General features: G+C 35.2%; 1 protein-coding gene and 1 long non-coding RNA gene across 5 annotated transcripts in view; one reads left to right on the plus strand and one right to left on the minus strand.

Annotated features, from left to right (window-relative positions):
• LOC138913375 (phenoloxidase-activating factor 2) overlaps positions 1 to 22079 on the plus strand; it is a 166559-nt gene that overhangs the window by 26992 nt on the left and 117488 nt on the right. Inside the window, exon 3 of one of the 3 annotated variants that reach the window (XM_070216941.1) lies at positions 3243 to 3512. The exons of the other annotated variants lie outside the window; for them this stretch is intronic. Coding sequence (XP_070073042.1) covers positions 3243 to 3296 — 54 coding nt within the window. The 3' untranslated portion in view covers positions 3297 to 3512. Of the gene's footprint in view, positions 1 to 3242; positions 3513 to 22079 lie in introns of those variants that run through there. 3 annotated transcript variants of the gene reach the window in all.
• LOC138913376 (uncharacterized) lies at positions 4814 to 8780 on the minus strand. Of its 2 annotated transcripts, none has more exons than XR_011419079.1 (3): positions 8650 to 8780; positions 8170 to 8325; positions 4814 to 4954 (listed from the first exon to the last, which is right to left on the minus strand). It is a non-coding gene; the product is annotated as an uncharacterized lncRNA (long non-coding RNA). The 2 variants fall into 2 exon arrangements; XR_011419080.1 differs by lacking the exon at positions 8650 to 8780 and adding an exon at positions 8387 to 8533.

The following is a 22079-nucleotide window of genomic DNA, read 5'->3' on the forward strand; positions in this document are numbered from 1 at the left end:
TGTTTCTATTAAAAAGATGTGAATAAGGCTAAAATAATTTAACCAAACTTTACAGTACGAACTTTAGTAACACGTATAATAGCTATGCAACATTTTAACAAAATAAAAAGTTGCAATATTTTGTTAAGTAGCAACATGTTGCGTTTGTATTCTTGCACTAGTTTTAGAAAAAAAATTGCTGAATGTTTTGCCACCGAACTTGCTTTGATGTGTTCTGTTACTTAACAGGTATTCTTGAAAAAAAACCCAAAATAATATTTTTTAAGGTTTTTCTAAAGTTTTCAATATTGCAGTTCTATTTTTGTCGCGTCCGTATTTCACTTATTTTATTTTATTTCTAAAAACTGGCTGGATAGATAATCTTCATTTTTTCACCATTTTTCTGAGCTATCGAACAAGAGATGTCACTGTTATTTTTAAAATTTAAGTTGAAAAAATGTCGCGTCCGTCACCCTGGAAATGCCCATATCCATCTCCCTCGGACTCCCTTTAGCTGAGTGACGGGTATTAGATAGTCGGGACACCAACCCGACGATAGCCTTCTCTCTTGGTTTATGTCTTAATTTCCACAAAACAATTTATGCTCCAAGTGTACCATGTGACGAACTTTTTTTATTTAAGAATTTGAATTGTTATTGTGTATTATGTCTAAAAAAAACTATAATAATACCAGATAACATTAAATGCGGTAGTTTTATTGTAGTTTTCGATTATTTTTAGTTGTACCGTCAGTTTAATTTATTTTAAAAATAAATTCACCTAGAAAATTAGTTTTTCTGTTTACACTTTTAAAAAATATTAATTTTTGGGGAAGTAACATTAAGAAACATATCGTTCCCCTTACCATGCAATTTTTGAATGTAAAGAATGGTTTCCACTAAACGCTGTAGGATTTTGCTCCGTTGGAATTTTTAATTGTACTTTTACAGAAATAGTAGATGTAAGTAACTTTATGCTTTTACACTTTTAAAAAATATTGATTTTTGGAAAAGTAGCATCAAAAAACGAATCGTTCGTCACCTTACCCTACACTCCCCTTTATATGTATCAAGAGGATCAGGAGGAAAAACCGGAAAAACAATAGATAGAAAATTAAAGCCTTCTTGTTTTAAAGTAGGTTATGGATTTCAGTTTAAAAACAAAATTTAAAACACGGGAATCATTTCTCTAATATTTCAAGAACACCGCCGAACCCAATACGTTCAAAATGCGTCGCTAATTGTTTCGACCCACGCAATTATTTTGTAGGTAACATCAGGTCAGGAATTACGGTTTTGTTTATTAATATAAAATAAGTAACAATAATTTTGTTGATAAATAATGTAAAGAAAACATTCCATAATCTAAAAAAAGATCGGTCTAGGTCTATCTCACAACATATCTTTAAAGTTTGCGTGGAACAAAAATTAGGAATTCGACGACTTTGCTCCGGTCGATTAGAAGTTTATCCACAATATTATTGAAATGTTATTAGTTCATAATTGTTTTAAAGGTCCAAAGAAGTACTTAGTTACCCCAGTTACGCACATATATATAAATATATCCATAAAGTAAGAACTGAAAACTTCTTAAGCAAAGTGTTACTTTTAAGATTTAAAAAACTCGCTGTATTACAAAAATGTCCTCGACAATAACAATGTGTTTTAAATGATCCTCCCAAGAAATCAGTCTTTATGGGTATACATCCCTCATCGTACACTTCCTGAACCAAATGTTCTTGTTCCCACTGTTTGTTCCGAAATACCTGAAAATAAGTAATAGGTTATGCAAATAATTACAAAATGAATGCTTTTTAAATGTACCTAGATGGATGCTATATTTTTTAATTCGTAACGGATTCCCAAGCTTAACTGCGTTTTCCAAAAAGATCCCCGACGCAAGGATTTCTAGCACAAGGACCTCAAAGTTCTAAAAATTCTGAGATTGGCCAACTTTCCGGAGGTCTCACAGGCAAATGGATTCATGGTTTGTTTTGATGTTAAAGTGTTTTAAAAGATACACTCTTTGACAAGAACCCGAAATATTATAAACATTTATCATAAGCTAGCATCCTCGGATCGCCAATTTTTTATTCATACTATTCCGTTGTGGAACATACTGCCACAACGTCTTCAAATAATTGATAGCACAACGCAATTTAGAGACAATTTATTTACATTTTTAAAATTAAAATAAAAGTTTACATTAAAGTTAAAATTAAAATTAAATAACAAATAAATTTAAACTTTCAACAATTATTTAAACCGTCAGTTCTAAATGTTAATTGTATTAAATGTTAGATATAAATGTAAAACTCTAATATAACTTGGAACCTACATATTTTCATTATTCTTAATATTGTTTTTGTGACTAATGCATTAATTAAAAGGGAAATCCTTGTAGCACCAGGAAATAAGAAAAAAATAAATAAATCTTTCAAACCCCATACTTAGAATAATTTTAAGATTTTATTCAAGGGAGAAACAAATTCTAGAAAACATAGTCAAAAATCAAAAAAGTACACAGCTGCGGTAGAAATAGTAGTAGTGTTGCCGCCCTCTGTTTTCAAAAGTTTGTTGTTGTAATTTACCTTCTTCTGGTAATATTGTATTAATTATAATTTTACTAATAGACTAATTGGATAAGAAAAATTATAGCAACAAACTTTTGAAAACAGAGGGCGGAAACACTACTTCTATTTTGACCACAGCTGTAAAGTTTTATGCTTTTTGACTATGTTTTCTAGAATTTGTTTCTCCCTTGAACAAAATCCTAAAATTATTCTAGGTATTGGGTTTAAAAGATAAAGAGTGTATCTTATAAAAAAAATGTAACATCAAAACAAACCATGAATCCGTTTGCTTGAGACCGGAAAGTTGGTAAATTTCAGCATTTTTCGAACTTTGAGATCTTTGTGCTAAGAATCCTTGCGTCAGGGAACTTTTTGGAAAACGCAGTTTAACTTGAGAATTTGTAACAATTTCAAAAACATAGCATCAACCGAGGTAAATTTTAAATGTTGCTTAGTGTTATCTATATTATAGTTCATTATTATACCCTTGCAGAGGTATCATAATTTCGGTCAATTCTGTGCAACGCAGTGAAGAAGACGTTTCCGACCACATTAAGTATATATATTCTTGATCAGCACCAATAGCCGAGTCCATCTAGTAATGTCCGTCTGTCCGTTTCTAAGCGAACTAGTCTCCCAGTTTTAAAGCTATTGCGATGAAACTTTACAAAAAGTCTTCTTTCTATTGCAGGTAGTACATACGTCGGGTCGAGCCGGATCGCACCACTATATGTTATGTTTTTAATAGGATTAATCTCAAAAAATACATAAAACCAGAGAGAACGCTATACTCAGCTAAAGGGAGTGCTAGGGAGATGGATATATAAAACTTTGATCGCGCATAACTTTTTAACGAATGGTCCGATTTGGAAAATTTCTTCACCATTTCGATAGGTATAAATAAACACAATAAAACTAAATTTTTACTTTTCTGAAATCATTAAAGGTGTTGGCGGCAGACACCTTTTAAAATCGTTCAAGGATATTGTGGGCGTTAGAGGACGTCTGGTCCTCGGCTGAAAGAAACTTGCGCTGCGTAGGAAGCCCAAGAATATGTGTTGGTTACTTTCTAGCTTGTGTTGTTTCCGAGATCTCAGCGTTCATACAGACAGACAGACGGACAGACGGACATGGCTAGATCAACTCGGCTAATTACCCTGATCAAGAATATATATACTTTATAGGACCGGAAATGCTTCCTTCTAGCTGTTACATACTTTTGCACGAATACAATATACCCAAAAATACATTGTAACTTTGTATTAAGTAGGCGTTTTAATTTTTGACAGTTTAATATCAACATTTTTTATAGGCAATAATATATTTAGAATCTTAGGAACAGCACCGATCGAGTGAGGACAAAATTTTGGGTTCTTCCTATAACTGCAAGGGTATATAAACTTCGGCTTGCCGAAGTTAACTTCCTTTCCTGTTTTTAGCTTAAAAAAGTACTATTAAATAGGTTTCAAGTCATACATGACACGCAATTTGGGATCAGCTCTTAGAAAACCTATTTTTTCGATAGAAAATGGTAGATGTTTAATGCAAAGTAGTGAAGTAAAATCGTTTTCTTTCAAATACAACAATTCTGTTTACCCAAATTTTCTATCGCTTTTGACGTGGTATGGCCGAAAAGCTGAAAATTTCACATATAAAGCTTACACAAATAAAGCCGACACATATAAATCCGAAATTCATATTGTTGTATCTCAAAAATTATTTGTATGGCAAAATTAAACTCAATAGACTTATTCCCAATATTCTAATTTCGTTCCGTTTTTTTATATGAATTCCCAAACTGGAATTTGAAATAAAATATTGGAAATATATTGGAAACTTAACAAAAACTGTGGCAATGAAAAAAAATGTTGGTGACATTTTCGCTATTCAGGAGTCCAGCACTAACAGTATTTTCCATCAATCGCTTGGAAGCTTTTCATGGATTCGATATTGTAATTATTATACTGTTGATGTTTCTATAATTTTGCCGCGGTCCACAAATCACATTCAACCACCAAATCTTGGTTAATATAGTAGTTAGTCATTGTGGTCAGACTTTGTCTGACCAGTTATTTTGTACAAAAGGGCCGAAAAGCCTAACGCGTCATAAACAAAAGACCTTATCCCTGTTTTTCCTCTTTTTTTAAACAAATCACACCTGTGTAGTATTTTTTTGTTGGGCGCATCCTCTAGTAATAGCTTCTTGACTCTGTCCATTTTGTAAATGCAGAATTGAAATAGATTTTAAACACATTGTTGAATATGGACATTGTACCACGAAATTTGCAGAGTCTTGAAACTTTGAGCATAGGGGCGTCGTCATAGTTTCATTCTTCACGACATATTTTTCTATAGATACGGAGCACTTATAGCATTGTAGAACATCAGCCAAGGCGGTTTTTGCTGAAAATAGAAAAAAAACAAGTGAGAATGCTATTGTCTAGTGCCTCAACTATCAATTAGCCGTTACTCAGCTAAATGAGCGTGAGAGAGACGGAGATTCTGCGGCTATCAGGGGTGTCACAGAAATCTCTTCCAACCGAAGACGGTTGGATTTTGCATTGATGCACGTAAGAACTTTAACGGATTTCGGTTGGAAATAATTTCTGTGACACCCCCGTATATAACGCACACTCTCCAGGTGCGCTTCGTCATTACGCGGGCTGCCGTCCACAGTGATACTCGCTCGATCGTTGCTGTTCCGAAAATTCCAGATATATTATTGCCTATGATGTTTGTTTTTGCGCTTTATTTTGCATTTGTACGATCTTAACTAGAATATACAGCTTTTATCTGGAATCCCTTCACTACCCCACATGGAAACAGAACAGACCGACTACAGAAACAATTCCTGAAATTCGCTTTGTTGCAGCTAAGATTGTTAAGATTGGCTCACAGCTTATTTCGCGCAGAGGTAAACTTAAAACTTAAACTCGTATAGCTAACAAAATATACGATAAATTACCAAAATTTAAATGCAGTTATGTTAGGTAGTACTCTGGCCCTTATTAACCCACTTCTTTATTTTTAGATTCCATAGAATAACACTTAAAATTAAGAAAAACTAAAATCATTGACTTTTTTAATGTCACAGCTTATTTCGTGCAAAACTTTAAAATTATTATTATTTGTAAATTATGGCTCAAAATGTGTTTTTTTAATTTCTTCATTTCTTCTTCAAGCGCCTATTATTAACAATTTTTTTTGGAATTTTAAATTTGTCAAATACACTAAAAAAAAAACAAGAAGGGAAGCTACCTTCGGCCAGCCGAAGCTTATATACCCTTGTAGATTAAAGAATGCTTACTCGGTGCAGTTCCAGGGATTCCAGATTCAGCGTTTCTATTTATTTAAATTTTGTTTTTAAGTAGTCAAGAATCAAAACGCCTACTTCCTACAAAGTTACAATGAATTTTCTTATATTTGTTTGAATATTCCTATGGGAGCCTTAAGATATAGTGGTCCGATCCGGCTCGCTCCGACATATGTACTACCTGCAATAGAAAGAAGACTTTCGGGAAAGTTTCATCGCGATAGCTTTAAAACTGAGATACTAGTTCCCATAGAAACGGACAGACGGACATGGCTAGATAGACTCGGCTATTGGTGCTGATCAAGAATATATATACTTTATGTGGTCGGAAACGTCTTCTTCACTGCGTTGCAAACATCTGACTGAAATTATAATACCCTCTACAAGGGTATAAAAAGTTACATGCAAAAAAATAAAATAATCAATTAAAATGTTTAAATGTATATTTTCGTATTAAAAATGTCGAAAAATGTATTATTGCAAACTTTATTGAGCAAGGACCCAGTTCTCAACTATCCATGATCAAACGCTTCTTACAAAGGAATTAAGTGGTACCAATAGGCCCAAAATGCATCCTGTACAATAGTATCTGAACCGGAACAGACTTAAAATTATTAAAATAGTTTAGTAAATTTAACAGTACGGGCTTCAAAGTTGGCTGTAATTGTTCGCAACGAAATGGTCTAATAATGCTTAGAACAAAATTTCCGCCTCTTACAGCGAGATCACAACATTATTGGCCAATCAAGCCGAAATAAAGTATTTATTACCTACAAGTATATGCTCAGCAGATGAAAAATAGCCAGGAAGCTCGATATTCGTCAAATTTTCATCTGGAATGATTTTATATTTGCTTTTAAGCCCTCACTGACTAAATATTGGTTTACTTGTATGCACCATGTATGATCCTGACGGAGTTCCGAGGACCTCACAAACGCTGAAAATCTACGCTTAAGCAAAGTGGCGGGTTGTGATAGGGTTTGGGCATGTCAGATGTTTTTAGGGACTTCAAATTAAGTTTTTTTTAAGAAATAGCTTCTAGAAACATGTACCTTTGACATTAGCCAACTTTGAAGACCGTAATGTTAAATTTACTATACTATTTTAATAACACAGGCCGACAAAATGTGACATGGGTCGATGTCCAGGCCTGCCACCATTTTATTTTGATAAATTAGGCTTTTCTAAGCATAAGTTGCCACTACGCCTATAGTCCATCAGCTCTGGTATTTGCGGTATCTTTAATTTAAGAAAATCACAAATTTTCTTCGTCTTTTGGGATATATCTTCAAGAGTGGTCAACCAATTTTGGTAATCTTTTCGGAAATAAATAGTTACACGTCTCTTTTATACGGTCGTTTTGGAAAATTAAATCTAACTGAACCACAAGAGAAGAGAAGGCGCATTCAAAATTTCAAAGTCACAGCAAAGTTTAAAAATCTTCATTTGTGAACAGCGTTTAAAAGTTAAATAAAAATATTTTTTTTCTACGATGCATTTTTGATCCAAAGACACCTTATGTCCTTAATTTTTAGGACACTCATCAGATTTTTGTGAATTGTTTTGGAATTTTTAAAATTGTTTTTCTTCCTTCCTTCACAGTGACGATTCACAAACAGTGCCCAAACCTGTCACAATTTTAAATAACATATTTCTAAACGATCTAAGTAGTTTTGCTTTGAATATAAGCACATGAGCGTAGCCTACTAATCTTTGAGGGCTGAAATGCCTGAAGTGTAATCTCCCTCCAGCTTTTAAGTTACGCCCATGTATAAATATTTTTAAAGCCAGGGTGCTCAAAAATAGTTATTCCTTACGCCTTAAAATTCCAAAAAAAAATTGTTAATAATAGGCGCTTCAATGAAGAAATTAAAAAAACACATTTTGAGCCATAATTTACAAATAATAATAATTTTAAAGTTTTGCGCGAAATAAGCTGTGACATTAAAAAAGTCAATGATTTTAGTTTTTCTTAATTTTAAGTGTTATTCTATGGAATCTAAAAATAAAGAAGTGGGTTAATAAGGGCCAGAATGGTAAATTATCGTATATTTTGTTAGCTATACGAGTTTGAATTTTAAGTTTACCTCTGCACGAAATAAGCTGTGAGCCACTGTATATGAGTCTAACACACTTCCACAGTTGAATTTGTTCGGCGAACATGTTCGTGCGTTCGTCATTGGTGATAGTGCTCGCTGGCTTCCACTGCCGTAAAGCTAACAATTATTTACATATTTATGAATGTCGGTCTAACGACCTAGTTTCGTAGGACATAAAAAGCTACTTTTGTATAACTAATACAAACCCAATGTCATTGCAACAATTAAAAAAATTACGTTGCATCGTGATTTTTGCTTGCAGTCCATATTTATGCACACATGTATGCGTATATGTACATATGTATGAACATAAATGTACCTCAGGCTGGTGTCTCTTCCAAAATTATTGAAAATTAATTAAACTGAAATTAAAAACAGTATTATCTTAACATTAGCTCAAAAGGTGTACATGCAAAACAATACCTACGCATACATACATACATATGTACATGTATGTATTTAAGATTTTGTGCATTCGCACATACATAAAAATACATACGCTTACATATATAAAAACATAGAAATGTAAAAGTACTCAAGTTTGGAAAGGAATACTTTTGAATTCGCATATGTATGCACACATTTTCGTGTATATTTTACATAAACACGATTAAACCAAGGCTTCCAAAATTAATATACAAGTACTACTTTATTTAGGTATTTTTAATATTAATAACTTGACTTACAAATTTGTTATATGTTAATATGTTAAATAAATATTATTTGCAATTTATTTTGAAACAAATCTATCCATAAAATAAAGAAATGAGAACACTAGCGTGACCGTACGGATTATAATAAAAAATACTAGCCTGAAAATAAATACTATTTAATACCATTTTATTTTCAAGAATTTACTAGGTTAAGCCTAGTACTCAGTTCGGCTAATGCCCTCTGCTCATTATGGACGCGTCGCGTTTGCATCCATTTACCGTTTAACGCGCCCAAATCCCATTCAAAACTTGTTGGCGTGGGAGAGGAGGGGAGGGTAGAAAATTGTCGCGTTACAGGGCTGGAAAATGAAATTTGTGGTAATTTTTAGCTGTATTAACCAGACATGAACATTTTTCTGGACACGAAACTGATAAGAGGCTGATAAGAACCGGGATATATTAAAACCCTTTATTGTTGATATTTAAATGAACTTTATTTCGTATAGTTATACCTCGTTACTAAAAGGGTATATTGTATTTGTGAAATAGTATGTAACAGAGAGAAGGAAGCGTTTCCGGCCCTATAAAGTATATATATTCTTGATCAGAGTCACTAGCCGAGTCGATCTAGCCATGTCCGTCTGTCTGTCTGTCCGTCTGTCCGTATGAACGCTGAGATCTCGGAAACTACAAAAGCTAAAAGGTTGAGATTTTCCATATATATTCCATATTGGGCTTCCTACGCAGCGCAAGTTTGTTTCAGCCGGGCGCCACGCCCCCTCTAACGCCCACAATCGCCCACTATCGATTTTAAAATGTTTCTGGCGCCCACACCCTTAGAGATTTATCGAAATGTATAAGACATTTTTCAAATCAGACCATTCATTAAAAAGTTATCAAAAAAATGTTATATATCCATCTTCCTCGCATGCCCTTTAGCCGAGTGACAGCTTGCAAATGATAATAGCAGAACAGCTGTTTTCAGACGTGTTTGCCAATGGGAACACCTAACGTCCGCCTATCGCGTTGTTAATCGAAAATACACAAAAATACCGAAAAAACGGCATAGTGGAAAAATGTCTTAAAAGTTTCACTAGTCGATAAATTTTATTCGTTGCATGTAGCATGGTCTTACTCTCAATCAGCTGGGTTTGTTGACAATAGAGCCCTGCATGAATGGATTCAATGAATTATTTAGAATTTTTTCTTTTATATGAATGAATTAATTAGAAGTTTGAGTTTAATAGAATTGAATGAATTTGAATTTTGAGTTTAATAGAATTAAATAAATGAATGGTATGAATTCCGAAATAATTCAAACGACAATTTATTTTGAAGAAGAAAGGGCCATAATTTTGTGATTAAATCTACCTGAATTTTATTTACTATGCAGTTAACATTGATTTGTTACTCCTTTATCCGCCCATGATTTTGTGGATGGCCTTTTAGAATTATCGTTACAGCAAGTAAGCTTTATACGAAATTCATTAAATAGACAATTAGATCTTGTCTTTGTGTTAGATCCGCATGAAGTCACTGTAGCTAGAATTGACGCACTTGTTGTACCTGAAGACCAATATCATCCAACTTTGGAATTGACAATTGGCCTCCCCTGTACTGATACCCTTTCTCCTTTAGTTCCTCAAACTAAAAGGAGATGCTTTCGTAAATGTGACTATAATAAACTAAACTACATGATTTCTCAATATAATTGGACTGATTTGTACAATTGCATGGATATTGACAGTGCAATTGAACTTTTCTATAGCGTTTTAAACACTTTCTTTGACGAATGCGTACCTGACAGTCTTCCTCCGAAGCTAAACAGGCCTCCTTGGTTCAACAATGAGCTTCAAAGACTTAAAAATCTTAAATCCAACACTTATAAAAAGTATAAAAAAACGGGAAAGCCATCTGATTTTGCGAAATATGTTGTGGCTCGTTCAGATTTTAATGTTCTCAACAGTCATTGCTATTCCATGTATTTAAATCGATGTAAACTCGAGTTTTCAAATGATCCGAAGCAGTTTTATAACTTCGTTAATGCCAAGCGTAAGTCTTCGGCATTGCCTTCATCGGTACGTTTAAACTCAAAAGAGGCATCGTCGGATTCTGAAATTGCGGACTTATTTGCCGAGTTTTTCCAAACTACTTATAGTTCGGCTGCTTGGTCAAACCCTACCTACCCTAACCACTTAAATAGGGCTAATTGTATTTTTACCCCTGTAATTACCGAAAGTTCTCTTTTAAAGGATTTAGCAACAACAACGCCAACGTATTCTCCCGGTCCTGATGGACTCCCTGGGAGTGTGCTTAAGTTTTGTGCTTCAACCATTTGTAAACCGATTCTTAAACTTTTTCATTTGTCTATTTCATCATCAGTTTTTCCAACTATCTGGAAGGACTCTTTCATTATTCCACTCCACAAAAAGGGTGCGAAGGCGGATGCCCAGAATTATAGAGGCATTTCTAAATTGTCGGCAATTCCTAAAGCATTTGAATGTATTATTACTTCTCATTTGCAGCACTTATGTTCCTCGCTAATATCACCGTGTCAGCATGGTTTTGTTAAGCGAAGATCGACCACCACCAACCTTCTTGAACTATCATCTATTGTAATAAATGGATATAAGAATAACATGCAGACTGACGTTATATATACAGATTTTAGTAAGGCCTTTGACTCTGTTAACCACTCTCTCCTTTTATTCAAATTAGATCAGCTTGGGTTCCCATGTAATCTATTAACTTGGATTTCAAGTTACTTGAATGGTAGGACTCAGAGGGTTATATTTAAGAGCGCTGTTTCTAAAATGATCAACGTGACATCTGGAGTTCCTCAAGGTAGTCATTTAGGCCCTTTGCTGTTTACTTTGTTTATTAACGATCTTCCCTCTATCGTAGCTCATTCTCGTGTACTAATGTACGCTGACGATGTTAAGCTTTGTTTATCATATAAAGATGTAAGGTCCGGTTTCAACTTACAGTCAGATATTGATTGTTTTCAGGGATGGTGTGAGTACAACCTTTTAAATCTGAACTGCCTTAAATGCAACGTTATGACTTTTTACAGGGGCACTCCTACGTTTGTTAGTTATTCTCTTCAAAATACACCACTCGACCGTATATATTCAATTAACGATTTAGGTGTTCTTCTCGACCCAAAACTTAAATTTGATTGCCACATAATGGCCACTGTCAATAAAGCTATGAGTGTTTTTGGGTTTATAAAGCGTTGGTCAAAGGAATTTGATGACCCTTATACAACCAGATTATTATTTACCTCCCTTGTCCGTCCTATTTTGGAATATTGTTCTTCAGTTTGGAGTCCACAATATCAAGTGCACATCGACCGTATTGAGTCGGTGCAAAAAAAATTTCTTCTTTTTGCCCTTCGTAGTTTGAACTGGGATCAAAACGTAAGGCTACCTTCCTACCAGAGTAGATTACTATTGCTTAATTTACGTACACTTGAAAACCGTAGAATAATGCTTGGTACTATTTTTATGCAAAATCTTATAAGAGGTGATATTGATTCCGTAGAACTGGTAAACCGTTTAACTTTTAATGTTCCCGTTAGACTAACACGAAATTATTACCCTCTTAATTTGCCTCGATGTACATCAAATTTTACTCTGCATGAGCCTTTTCGTGTTCTATGTAAAAATTATAACAATCTTTATCATTTAATTTGCACTTCAACATCTATCCCCGTATTAAAAACTAAAATTTTATCTCATTTGCTTCAATCTTAGTTGTAGTATTTGTAGTATTTGGTTTCATGTCTTTTCCTCGCGAACTCGCATTTTTGCCCTAATTGATAAAGGGTCCCGCGCGTAACAAGCACGTGCTTGGTATCGTTGGGCCACTTGTTTGTACTGCTCGTAGTGCATCAACGTCCATCGTATATTATAAATTTTCCACTTTTTGTTTCAAAAGAAATCACAAAAAAAATCTGGAAAATTCAAAAATTTCATAAAATAATTCATTCGATTCATTCAATTCGAAATGAATTAGAACAACATTCATTTTATTTCACATAGAATTGAATTAAACAAATCAGAAATTTCATGGCATACTATGATAAAACAAAAGTTGAATGATTCATGCAGGGCTCTAGTTGACAAACAGCAATCATCAACTGGCGCCAATTTTAAAATTTTACAAAATGTTGAGCCGATCTGGGTCGCAAGCTTTAAATTTGATGTTGGCATGGCGATATGGAGCCGCAACTCCTACAGGTAGTTTTCCATTGGATTTTGAGGGTTTCCTTCCATCTTTAATTTGTTCTTGGCACACCGCTTCTGCACAAACACAGCCAAAGATCAAATATTTTATACTTTGGGCCGCGTCTAAAGGCATTCATCGGAATTCATCCGAATGGAATTTTCTTACTATTTCCTTAGCTCAACTGAGTACCGAGGTGGGAAAAAGTCCCCGGCTAAAGGCGTTAGCTACATATTTGCCCCTTGCTTACTTCTATGCTTAGTTAGCAGTTTTCGTCGTACTGAGTACTAGGCTTAAATCTGTAATATAACATATTTTGTACCGCACTCGGTAATGGTCCTTTGCATTTGCGAGTAATTTTAATCGATTTTCTTACAAGGATTTCTCTAGGTATCAAAAATGCTCGATACCTCGAAAACTATATAAAATTAACAAGAGAGAAAGCTATAGTCGGGTTGGTGTCCCGACTATCTAATACCCGTCACTCAGCTAAAGGAAGTGCGAACGCTGTACTCGGGTTGGTGTCCCGACTGAGTGCGAGGGAGGTAGATATATAAACAATTTTGATTTCGTAAAACTTTTTAATGAATAGTCCGGTTTGAAAAATGTCTTCTACATTTCGATAGGTATAAATATACACAACAAAATTGCATTTATACTTCTCGGAAATCTTTAAAGATGTTTGCGTTAGAAAGGGCGTGAAATAAACTTGCGCTGCGTAGAAGGCCCAAGAATATCTCAACCTTCTAGCTTTTGTAGTTTCCGAGATCTCAGCGTTCATACGGACGGACAGACAGACGGACGGACGGACAGACGAACATGGCTAGATCGACTCGGCTAGTGACCCTGATCAAGAATATATATACTTTATGGGGTCGGAAACGCTTCCTTCTAGCTGTTACATACTTTAGCACGAATACAATATCGGAAATTCTCTGCTGTCGAACGAGACGTTCGTATGCTTTGCAGGTACAAAAAACCATCTTCAAGGACTTCTTTTCTTTTGGCACTAGGCTCAAATTAAAGGTCCTAATTAGCACTAAAATATGTGCTAGGGCTGACTTTGGGACATTTTTCATTTTTATGTTAAGTTAGTTCCTTGTTTTTTCTTCTTTAAAATGTATTTGGTTTGAATTCAAAATATTGAGTAGCTAATTTTTTATTGGCATCGAAGTGACTGACACACGGTACATGTCGCACAGTTTTTTCCGTCTTTTTCTTAGGTGATTTTTCTGCAACCTTAACGTCAAAAAAACCGTTTAAAAGCCACTTTAAACAAGAAAGGAAGCTACCTTCGGCCAGCCGAAGCTTATATACCCTTGTAGATAAAAGAATACTCACTCGGTGCAGTTCCAGGGATTCCAGATTCAGCGTTTCGATTTATTTCAATTTTGTTTTTAAGTAGTCAAGAATCAAAACGCCTACTTCCTACAAAGTTACAATGAATTTTCTTATATTTGTTTGGGAGCCTTAAGATATAGTGGTCCGATCCGGCTGGCTCCGACATATGTACTACCTGCAATAGAAAGAAGACCTTCGGGAAAGTTTCATCGCGATAGCTTTAAAACTGAGAGACTAGTTCGCATAGAAACGGACAGACGGACAGATGGACATGGCTAGATAGACTCGGCTATTGGTGCTGATCAAGAATATATATACTTTATGTGGTCGGAAACGTCTCCTTCACTGCGTTGCAAACATCTGACTGAAATTATAATACCCTCTACAAGGGTATAAAAATACCAAAAAATACCAAAAACTGACTCTTTTGTCCATATAACTGGTATTGTCCTGAAAACTTTTTGGCTTGGTTGACATCCCCAGAGAATTGCCCATATACCCTTTTACTCTACGAGTAACGGGTATAATTATTATATTTGCGGTATATTATTATTTTTTTTAAGCGTGAAGACTGTCGCTAAAAGACTTCAAACAAAATTTAGCCACCGAAAATGTTTTGTCGTTTTTTTTTTTATGAAGTTTAATTGAGTACTGGTCCTTTGACTGGTACTGGTACTTTGACTTCAGTCATAGTTCGCGGACTCTAATGGCATCTGCATACAGCCCCTTAAAGTCGCTGTTGTAAGTTTAAGCGGATTCGTGTACATTTACAGAATCTTTGAAGCAAACAGGGAGACGAAAGAGGACGTGCAATTGAGTTTTACGAAAAGAAAGTGAAGAAAAAAACTAAACAAAATACAATTTGAACTTTTTATTCGTGCAAAAGTATGTAACAGCTAGAAGGAAGCGTTTCCGACCCCATAAAGTATATACAGTTGCGAAAAAAATAATAGCACCACTTCGTCACAGTTTCTTAATATTAAACAAATATGTGGAAAACGGGGATTTTTATATAAGAAGTGTTTTTGATTATATTGATTAGTATTCCACCTATTTGAAAAAAATGATATGGATATCGAAAATATTGTCTACATAAAATTTTTTCAGATTTTAAGAAAAAAAGTCAAAAAAAGGCCGAAAAAAATAATAGCACCACTTCCGTTTTCTTTAAATAAAACGTTACCATGCGCTAATATTCTTGTGTATAAAGGATATATTTTATGAGATTTTACTAAAACTAACTTTTTCTGATGTCCAGACATCAAATTGATTACCATTTGGCAATACAAGGACATGTGGAATATTTTCCAAGTCGGAAAAGAAAAATATTCAAAAATGAAACATATTGGATTGAAAACGGTCATTAAAACCGGTTTGATTGGTTAGGTTTTGGATCATCTTCATAAGGAATGGCATAAACTTTGAAGGATAACACACAAAGCACAACGAATCTTATCAGGGCCAAAACTAAACTAAAACACAAAACAAATTTATAAAACATGCACTTAAAAAAAAATCCTATCCGAAATGCGAAACATATTTATAAGGGCATAGGGCTCATCAAAGAAACTTACAAATGAATGCCCGCAAACTTATGAGAATGTGTGAAGGCAAAGTTAAATTGGGTAAGAAGAAATCCTTTTTATAAGTTAAGTGTCTTCTAAACACCTAAATTGACCAAAACATGGTACCAAAACATCCATTTATTGAGCATGGACCTAGTATTAACATAGGCTTGTTTTTCCTTCTTGAAGTAAGATCAATACGGATGGATACATCGTTCATGAATCATCCTATGATGTAAAAAGTGATACGGTAGTAATTCGTAGCTTAAACTAAATACAAAATACTTCTTAAATAAATCTTTGACCAATAAAATCCGGCCAGGATCACGGATAGCAAAGAAAGAGTTCGAAAGTACTCAGTAAGCAATATACATTGACTTGTGTACTCGCTTGACCATAACAGAATCAAAAATCGTCGAGTTTTTTTTTTAAATACAGTTTATACAGTTAATCTAAAATATCATTCATTTCATTTTTCTACCTTTTATTCTATTTTAAGAGAAGTGGTGCTATTATTTTTTTCGTAGGTTTTTCCAGTTTTGCATAGATTTTCTTAAATAAGTCCAGAAACCTTTTACAAAGCTAACATTTTTTTTCATATTCAAATTATGTTTAGTCTAACTATTTAAAATACGTTTTGAAAAGTTAAAAAAGTTAAAAAATGTGAGTAGGGTGACTAGTTAAAATTTTTTTGTGTTAGTGGTGCTATTATTTTTTTCGCAGCTGTATATTCTTGATCAGGGTCACTAGCCGAGTCGATCTAGCCATGACCGTCATTCCGTCTGTATGAACGCTGAGATCTCGGAAACTACAAAAGCTAGAAGGTTGAGATTTTCCACACATATTTTTGGACCTCCTACGCAGCGCAAGTTTATTTCAGCCGAGCGCCACGCCCCCTCTAACGCCTACAATCGCCCACTAACGATTTTAAAATGTGTCCTGCGCCCACATCTTTAAAGATTTCCGAGAAGTATAAATGCAATTTTGTTGTGCATATTTATACCTATCGAAATGTAGAAGACATTTTTCGTTATACGCAATCAAAATATCTACATATATCTATCTCCCTCGCACTCCCTTTAGCTGAGCTACGATTATAGTCGGGACACAAACCCGAGTACAGCGTTTGCACTCCCTTTAGCTGAGTGACGGGTATTAAATAGTCGGGACACCAACCCGACTATAGCGTTCTCTCTTGTTTATTATGATTTCTTCCTTGCTATTCTTTCGAATGGTCAAGATGAGTGTTCGATTCTGGCGCAGTGAAAATTGAACAGGAACACAGGGCCAACAGTGACGCCACAAGAATCTCACAAGTTATTACCGTTTGGACCCTTTTAAATATTTATACTAAATCATTTCCAGATCTTGCCGAGACATTCCCAAAAAAAAAATGCAAAACAATATCGCGATGAGAACATTGATTACACTTTAAAATCGTTGAATAACTTTTATATTATTATAAGAATATACACGACGTATGTAATAGTATGTGTAATTTCCTGGAAGCGTCTATTTCTTCAGAATCCACACTCTACGTGTTTGCCTCTTGAAGTCGTCCTATGGACGTCTTATGTGCTCGGCGGAATATTATATCTTCCGCCAATTTACAAATCAATTGAAAAACACTTAATATATAGTTTAAGATATAAGGGGGATTCCCTAAACTGTTGAATTGCTGAATTGTTGAATTTTGGTCAGCTGTTAATCAGCTGTTCCATACAAAGTCAACTTTCAGAAATTTCAGCAATTCAACAGCCTCGGGGCTGCTGAAAATTTTGTTGAATTGCTGAAAAGCCAGAGTTGTCACCTTTTTTTAAAAGTCGTGGCAACTCTGTAACATTTTAGTATCACCAGTACACATTATTTATTTTAAAATCAACTTAGAAAGCATATTCGTGGTTCTTTTTACCTTGGTAACACTTTTAGACAGTAACTAGCAATAATAAATCAAATTTTACGTGCTTTAAGTTCCGTGAAACTTTTCAACAAATAACAGCTGTTTGAAAATTCAACAGGAACCATTTTGGGTCGTTCCCTTAATTGCTGAAATTTTTTGTTGAATTTTCAACAATTCAGCAATTCAACAGTTTAGGGAATCCCCCTATATATATTTTAGGTTTATTAGAACACGTCTTGTCACTTCAAACTGAACTGAACTGAAACGATAATGGTGTTACCAGTTGTAGTAGTGAGCAGAAAACTTTTGCTTATACGATGTTCCAATCGATTAGATGAAATGTCATATTCCAACAGTTATAATAAAAATCACAAAATAACTGTTATGCCTTAAGCTTTATAAAAGGCTCAAGTCTCAGAAAAATTCGAAAATTAGAATATCAAAATTTAAAGACCAGGATTTTTTTGCAGAGGGTATTATAATTTCAGTCAGATGTTTGCAACGCAGTGAAGGAGACGTTTCCGACCAAATGAAGTATATATATTCTTGATCAGCACCAATAGCCGAGTTTATCTAGCCATGTCCGTCTGCAGGTAGTACATATGTCGAATCCGGATCGGACCGCTATATCTTATGGCTCTCATAGGAATATTTGAATATTATACGTGTTTCGTTATGAAGTAGGCATTTTGATTTCTGACATTTTAAAACCCAAATTTAAATAAATGGCCCATATAGTATATGGCATATACATATACCTAAAGGAGACCCACCGAGATAAAGCGTTTGAAGCTCTCACAGAAGGTAAGTATGCATTTGAACTGTCTGTCTGTCTGTCTGTCTGTCTGTCTGTCTGTCTGTCTGTCTGTCTGTCTGTCTGTCTGTCTGTCTGTCTGTCTGTCTGTCTGTCTGTCTGTCTGTCTGTCTGTCTGTCTGTCTGTCTGTCTGTCTGTCTGTCTGTCTGTCTGTCTGTCTGTCTGTCTGTCTGTCTGTCTGTCTGTCTGTCTGTCTGTCTGTCTGTCTGTCTGTCTGTCTGTCTGTCTGTCTGTCTGTCTGTCTGTCTGTCTGTCTGTCTGTCTGTCTGTCTGTCTGTCTGTCTGTCTGTCTGTCTGTCTGTCTGTCTGTCTGTCTGTCTGTCTGTCTGTCTGTCTGTCTGTCTGTCTGTCTGTCTGTCTGTCTGTCTGTCTGTCTGTCTGTCTGTCTGTCTGTCTGTCTGTCTGTCTGTCTGTCTGTCTGTCTGTCTGTCTGTCTGTCTGTCTGTCTGTCTGTCTGTCTGTCTGTCTGTCTGTCTGTCTGTCTGTCTGTCTGTCTGTCTGTCTGTCTGTCTGTCTGTCTGTCTGTCTGTCTGTCTGTCTGTCTGTCTGTCTGTCTGTCTGTCTGTCTGTCTGTCTGTCTGTCTGTCTGTCTGTCTGTCTGTCTGTCTGTCTGTCTGTCTGTCTGTCTGTCTGTCTGTCTGTCTGTCTGTCTGTCTGTCTGTCTGTCTGTCTGTCTGTCTGTCTGTCTGTCTGTCTGTCTGTCTGTCTGTCTGTCTGTCTGTCTGTCTGTCTGTCTGTCTGTCTGTCTGTCTGTCTGTCTGTCTGTCTGTCTGTCTGTCTGTCTGTCTGTCTGTCTGTCTGTCTGTCTGTCTGTCTGTCTGTCTGTCTGTCTGTCTGTCTGTCTGTCTGTCTGTCTGTCTGTCTGTCTGTCTGTCTGTCTGTCTGTCTGTCTGTCTGTCTGTCTGTCTGTCTGTCTGTCTGTCTGTCTGTCTGTCTGTCTGTCTGTCTGTCTGTCTGTCTGTCTGTCTGTCTGTCTGTCTGTCTGTCTGTCTGTCTGTCTGTCTGTCTGTCTGTCTGTCTGTCTGTCTGTCTGTCTGTCTGTCTGTCTGTCTGTCTGTCTGTCTGTCTGTCTGTCTGTCTGTCTGTCTCTCTGTCTGTCTGTCTGTCTGTCTGTCTGTCTCTCTGTCAGTCTGTCTGTCTGGCTGTCGGTCTGTCTGTCTGTCTGTATGTCTGTCTGTCTGTCTGTCTGTCTGTCTGTCTGTCTGTCTGTCTGTCTGTCTGTCTGTCTGTCTGTCTGTCTGTCTGTCTGTCTGTCTGTCTGTCTGTCTGTCTGTCTGTCTGTCTGTCTGTCTGTCTGTCTGTCTGTCTGTCTCGGAAACTATAAAAGCTTGAAGATTGACATTTTGCATTTTGCAAAAATTTCAATATTTCGGAAAAGAAAGCAGTTTTATTGTGTTTATCAATACCTATCGAAATGTAAAAGAAATTTTTTAAATCGGACCATTCGTCGTCAAAGTTTTTATCTCCATCTCCTTCGCACTCCCTTCAGCTGAGTAACGGGTATCTGATACTCGGGGCACCCGACTATAGCGTTCTCTCTTGTTTTCTCTTGCAAATGCGGAGGGTCAAACGTGTTTTTAGGCATATAGTCTCTTTGAAAAAGTGTCTTAGAAATGAACAGGGATTGTTATCCGCCCAAACGATTTATCAATATTTTTGCGACCATTTCAGTGTATAAAATTTAGGGCTACTGTGATATTTTGGTAATACTTTACATTAGCGGACTCACCCCCGAAATTCGCGAAAAAATTATCCTCGATGGACCGCGATTTCTTAAGAATTTACGTTAAAAAAGAACTTGCCGGTCGGCCATGGTTCTCTTGTAATTGAATTTCAAATTTCCCGGATTTGCTATAAAAAACAAGGGTGCTTTTCTCATATTTTCAATCAAAGTAATTACGTTTTAATGAGTTTCTATAAAATTAATAAATTGTTTAAATGAGTTCCTATAAAATTATTTAATTGTTTAAATGAGTTCCTATAAAAAAAATGTAGAATTTTTTTACATTACATTTACATTTAACTTATGGAAATAATCATGTTATGAGTGGAGCATAGTCTATAAAGGACAAATTATTTTTGTCACAATGCTGTATCGAGATTTAAGTGACGGCCAGGAACGATCATAGCCATTCGCCCACTATTTTTGTGCATTTAAAAAAAAAAAGTAAAAGAAAATCACGCGATTTTTTCTTAAATTTTTTTCGCCCGCGGCGCAGTTTTTCTTCTGCAGTATTAAACAAGTAGTTGTTGCTGAATAAGGATTCTTGTGTCGCTGAGAAAAACAAATTCTATCTAGACGTTTGCTTTTAGGTGAAAAAAACTTAAAGAAGGGTTAAAATTTATAATACTTCTTGGACCGCGATTTCTTCTGATTATCATAATAATAATAAACATGTGGTCATCCATGGTTATGAGAGTTCTTAAGAAATCGCGGTAATACTATATATTAGCGGGCTCACCCCCGAAATTCGCGAAAAAATTATCATCGATGGACCACGATTTCTTAAGAATTTACGTGCAAAAAGAACTTGGCGGTCGGCCATGGTTCTCTTGTATTTGAATTTCAAAGTTTCCGGGTTTGCTATAAAAAACAAGGGTGCTTTTCTCATATTTTCAATCAAAGTAATTAAGTTTTAATGAGTTCCTATAAAATTATTTAATTGTTTAATTGAGTTACTATACAAAAAATTTAAAACTTTTTTAATTTAAATAGTTTTAATGAACACTTTTCCGCATCACCATTGAGGTAAAGTTCCAGTTTTTTTCTTTAATAACCTTTTATGGCCTAGAAATCTCTCTGCTGAAGTATTCCTGAATAGGAAGTATTAAAAGTATTAAAGTATTAAAAAAGACTGCGCCAAAGGCAAAGAAAATTTTTTTGCCTGCGCCGCACTTTCTTTTGCTCAATATTAAACTAGAAGTTTTAGCTGAATAAGGGTTGTTGTGTCGCTCAGAAAAAAATTCAATTTTTAAGTTTGGTTTTGGGTGGAAAAGACTAAAAGAAAGGTTAAAATATATAATCTTCCTTGGACCGCGATTTCTTCTGATTATCATAATAACACACATGTTCTTAAGAAATCGCTGTCCATCGAGGATCATTTTTATGTGGTTGTGAGGACTAGTTCCCTATAATACCAATTACTCAGATGTTTGGAATTTTAAATTAGTCTTATTTTGACAAAAAAGGAAAAGGGTTTATATATACATATATGATTTTTATAGCAAACTTTAGAAAAGCATACTTGTTTTTTATAGCAAACCCGGGAACTTTGAAATTCAATTACAAGAGAACCATGGCCGACCGCTAAGTTCTTTTTGCACGTAAATTCTTAAGACATCGTGGTCCATCGAGGATAATTTGTTTGCGAATTTCGGGGGTGAGCTCGCTAATATATAGTATTACCGAAATCGCTGTGCATCGAGGATAATTTTTACGCGGTTGTCGGGACTTGTTCCCTATAATACCAAATTAACAGATTTTTGGAATTTTAAATTAGTCTTCTTTTGACAAAAAGGGAAAAGTGTACATATATTCATATTTATATTCATACTGAGGAATACATTGCAAACACTCGTCTGCCCTGCCTTTAATTTTGTCACGGATAGTTCCAA

Source organism: Drosophila takahashii, chromosome 3R (genome assembly GCF_030179915.1).
Source record: "Drosophila takahashii strain IR98-3 E-12201 chromosome 3R, DtakHiC1v2, whole genome shotgun sequence".
Taxonomy (NCBI): domain Eukaryota; kingdom Metazoa; phylum Arthropoda; class Insecta; order Diptera; family Drosophilidae; genus Drosophila; species Drosophila takahashii.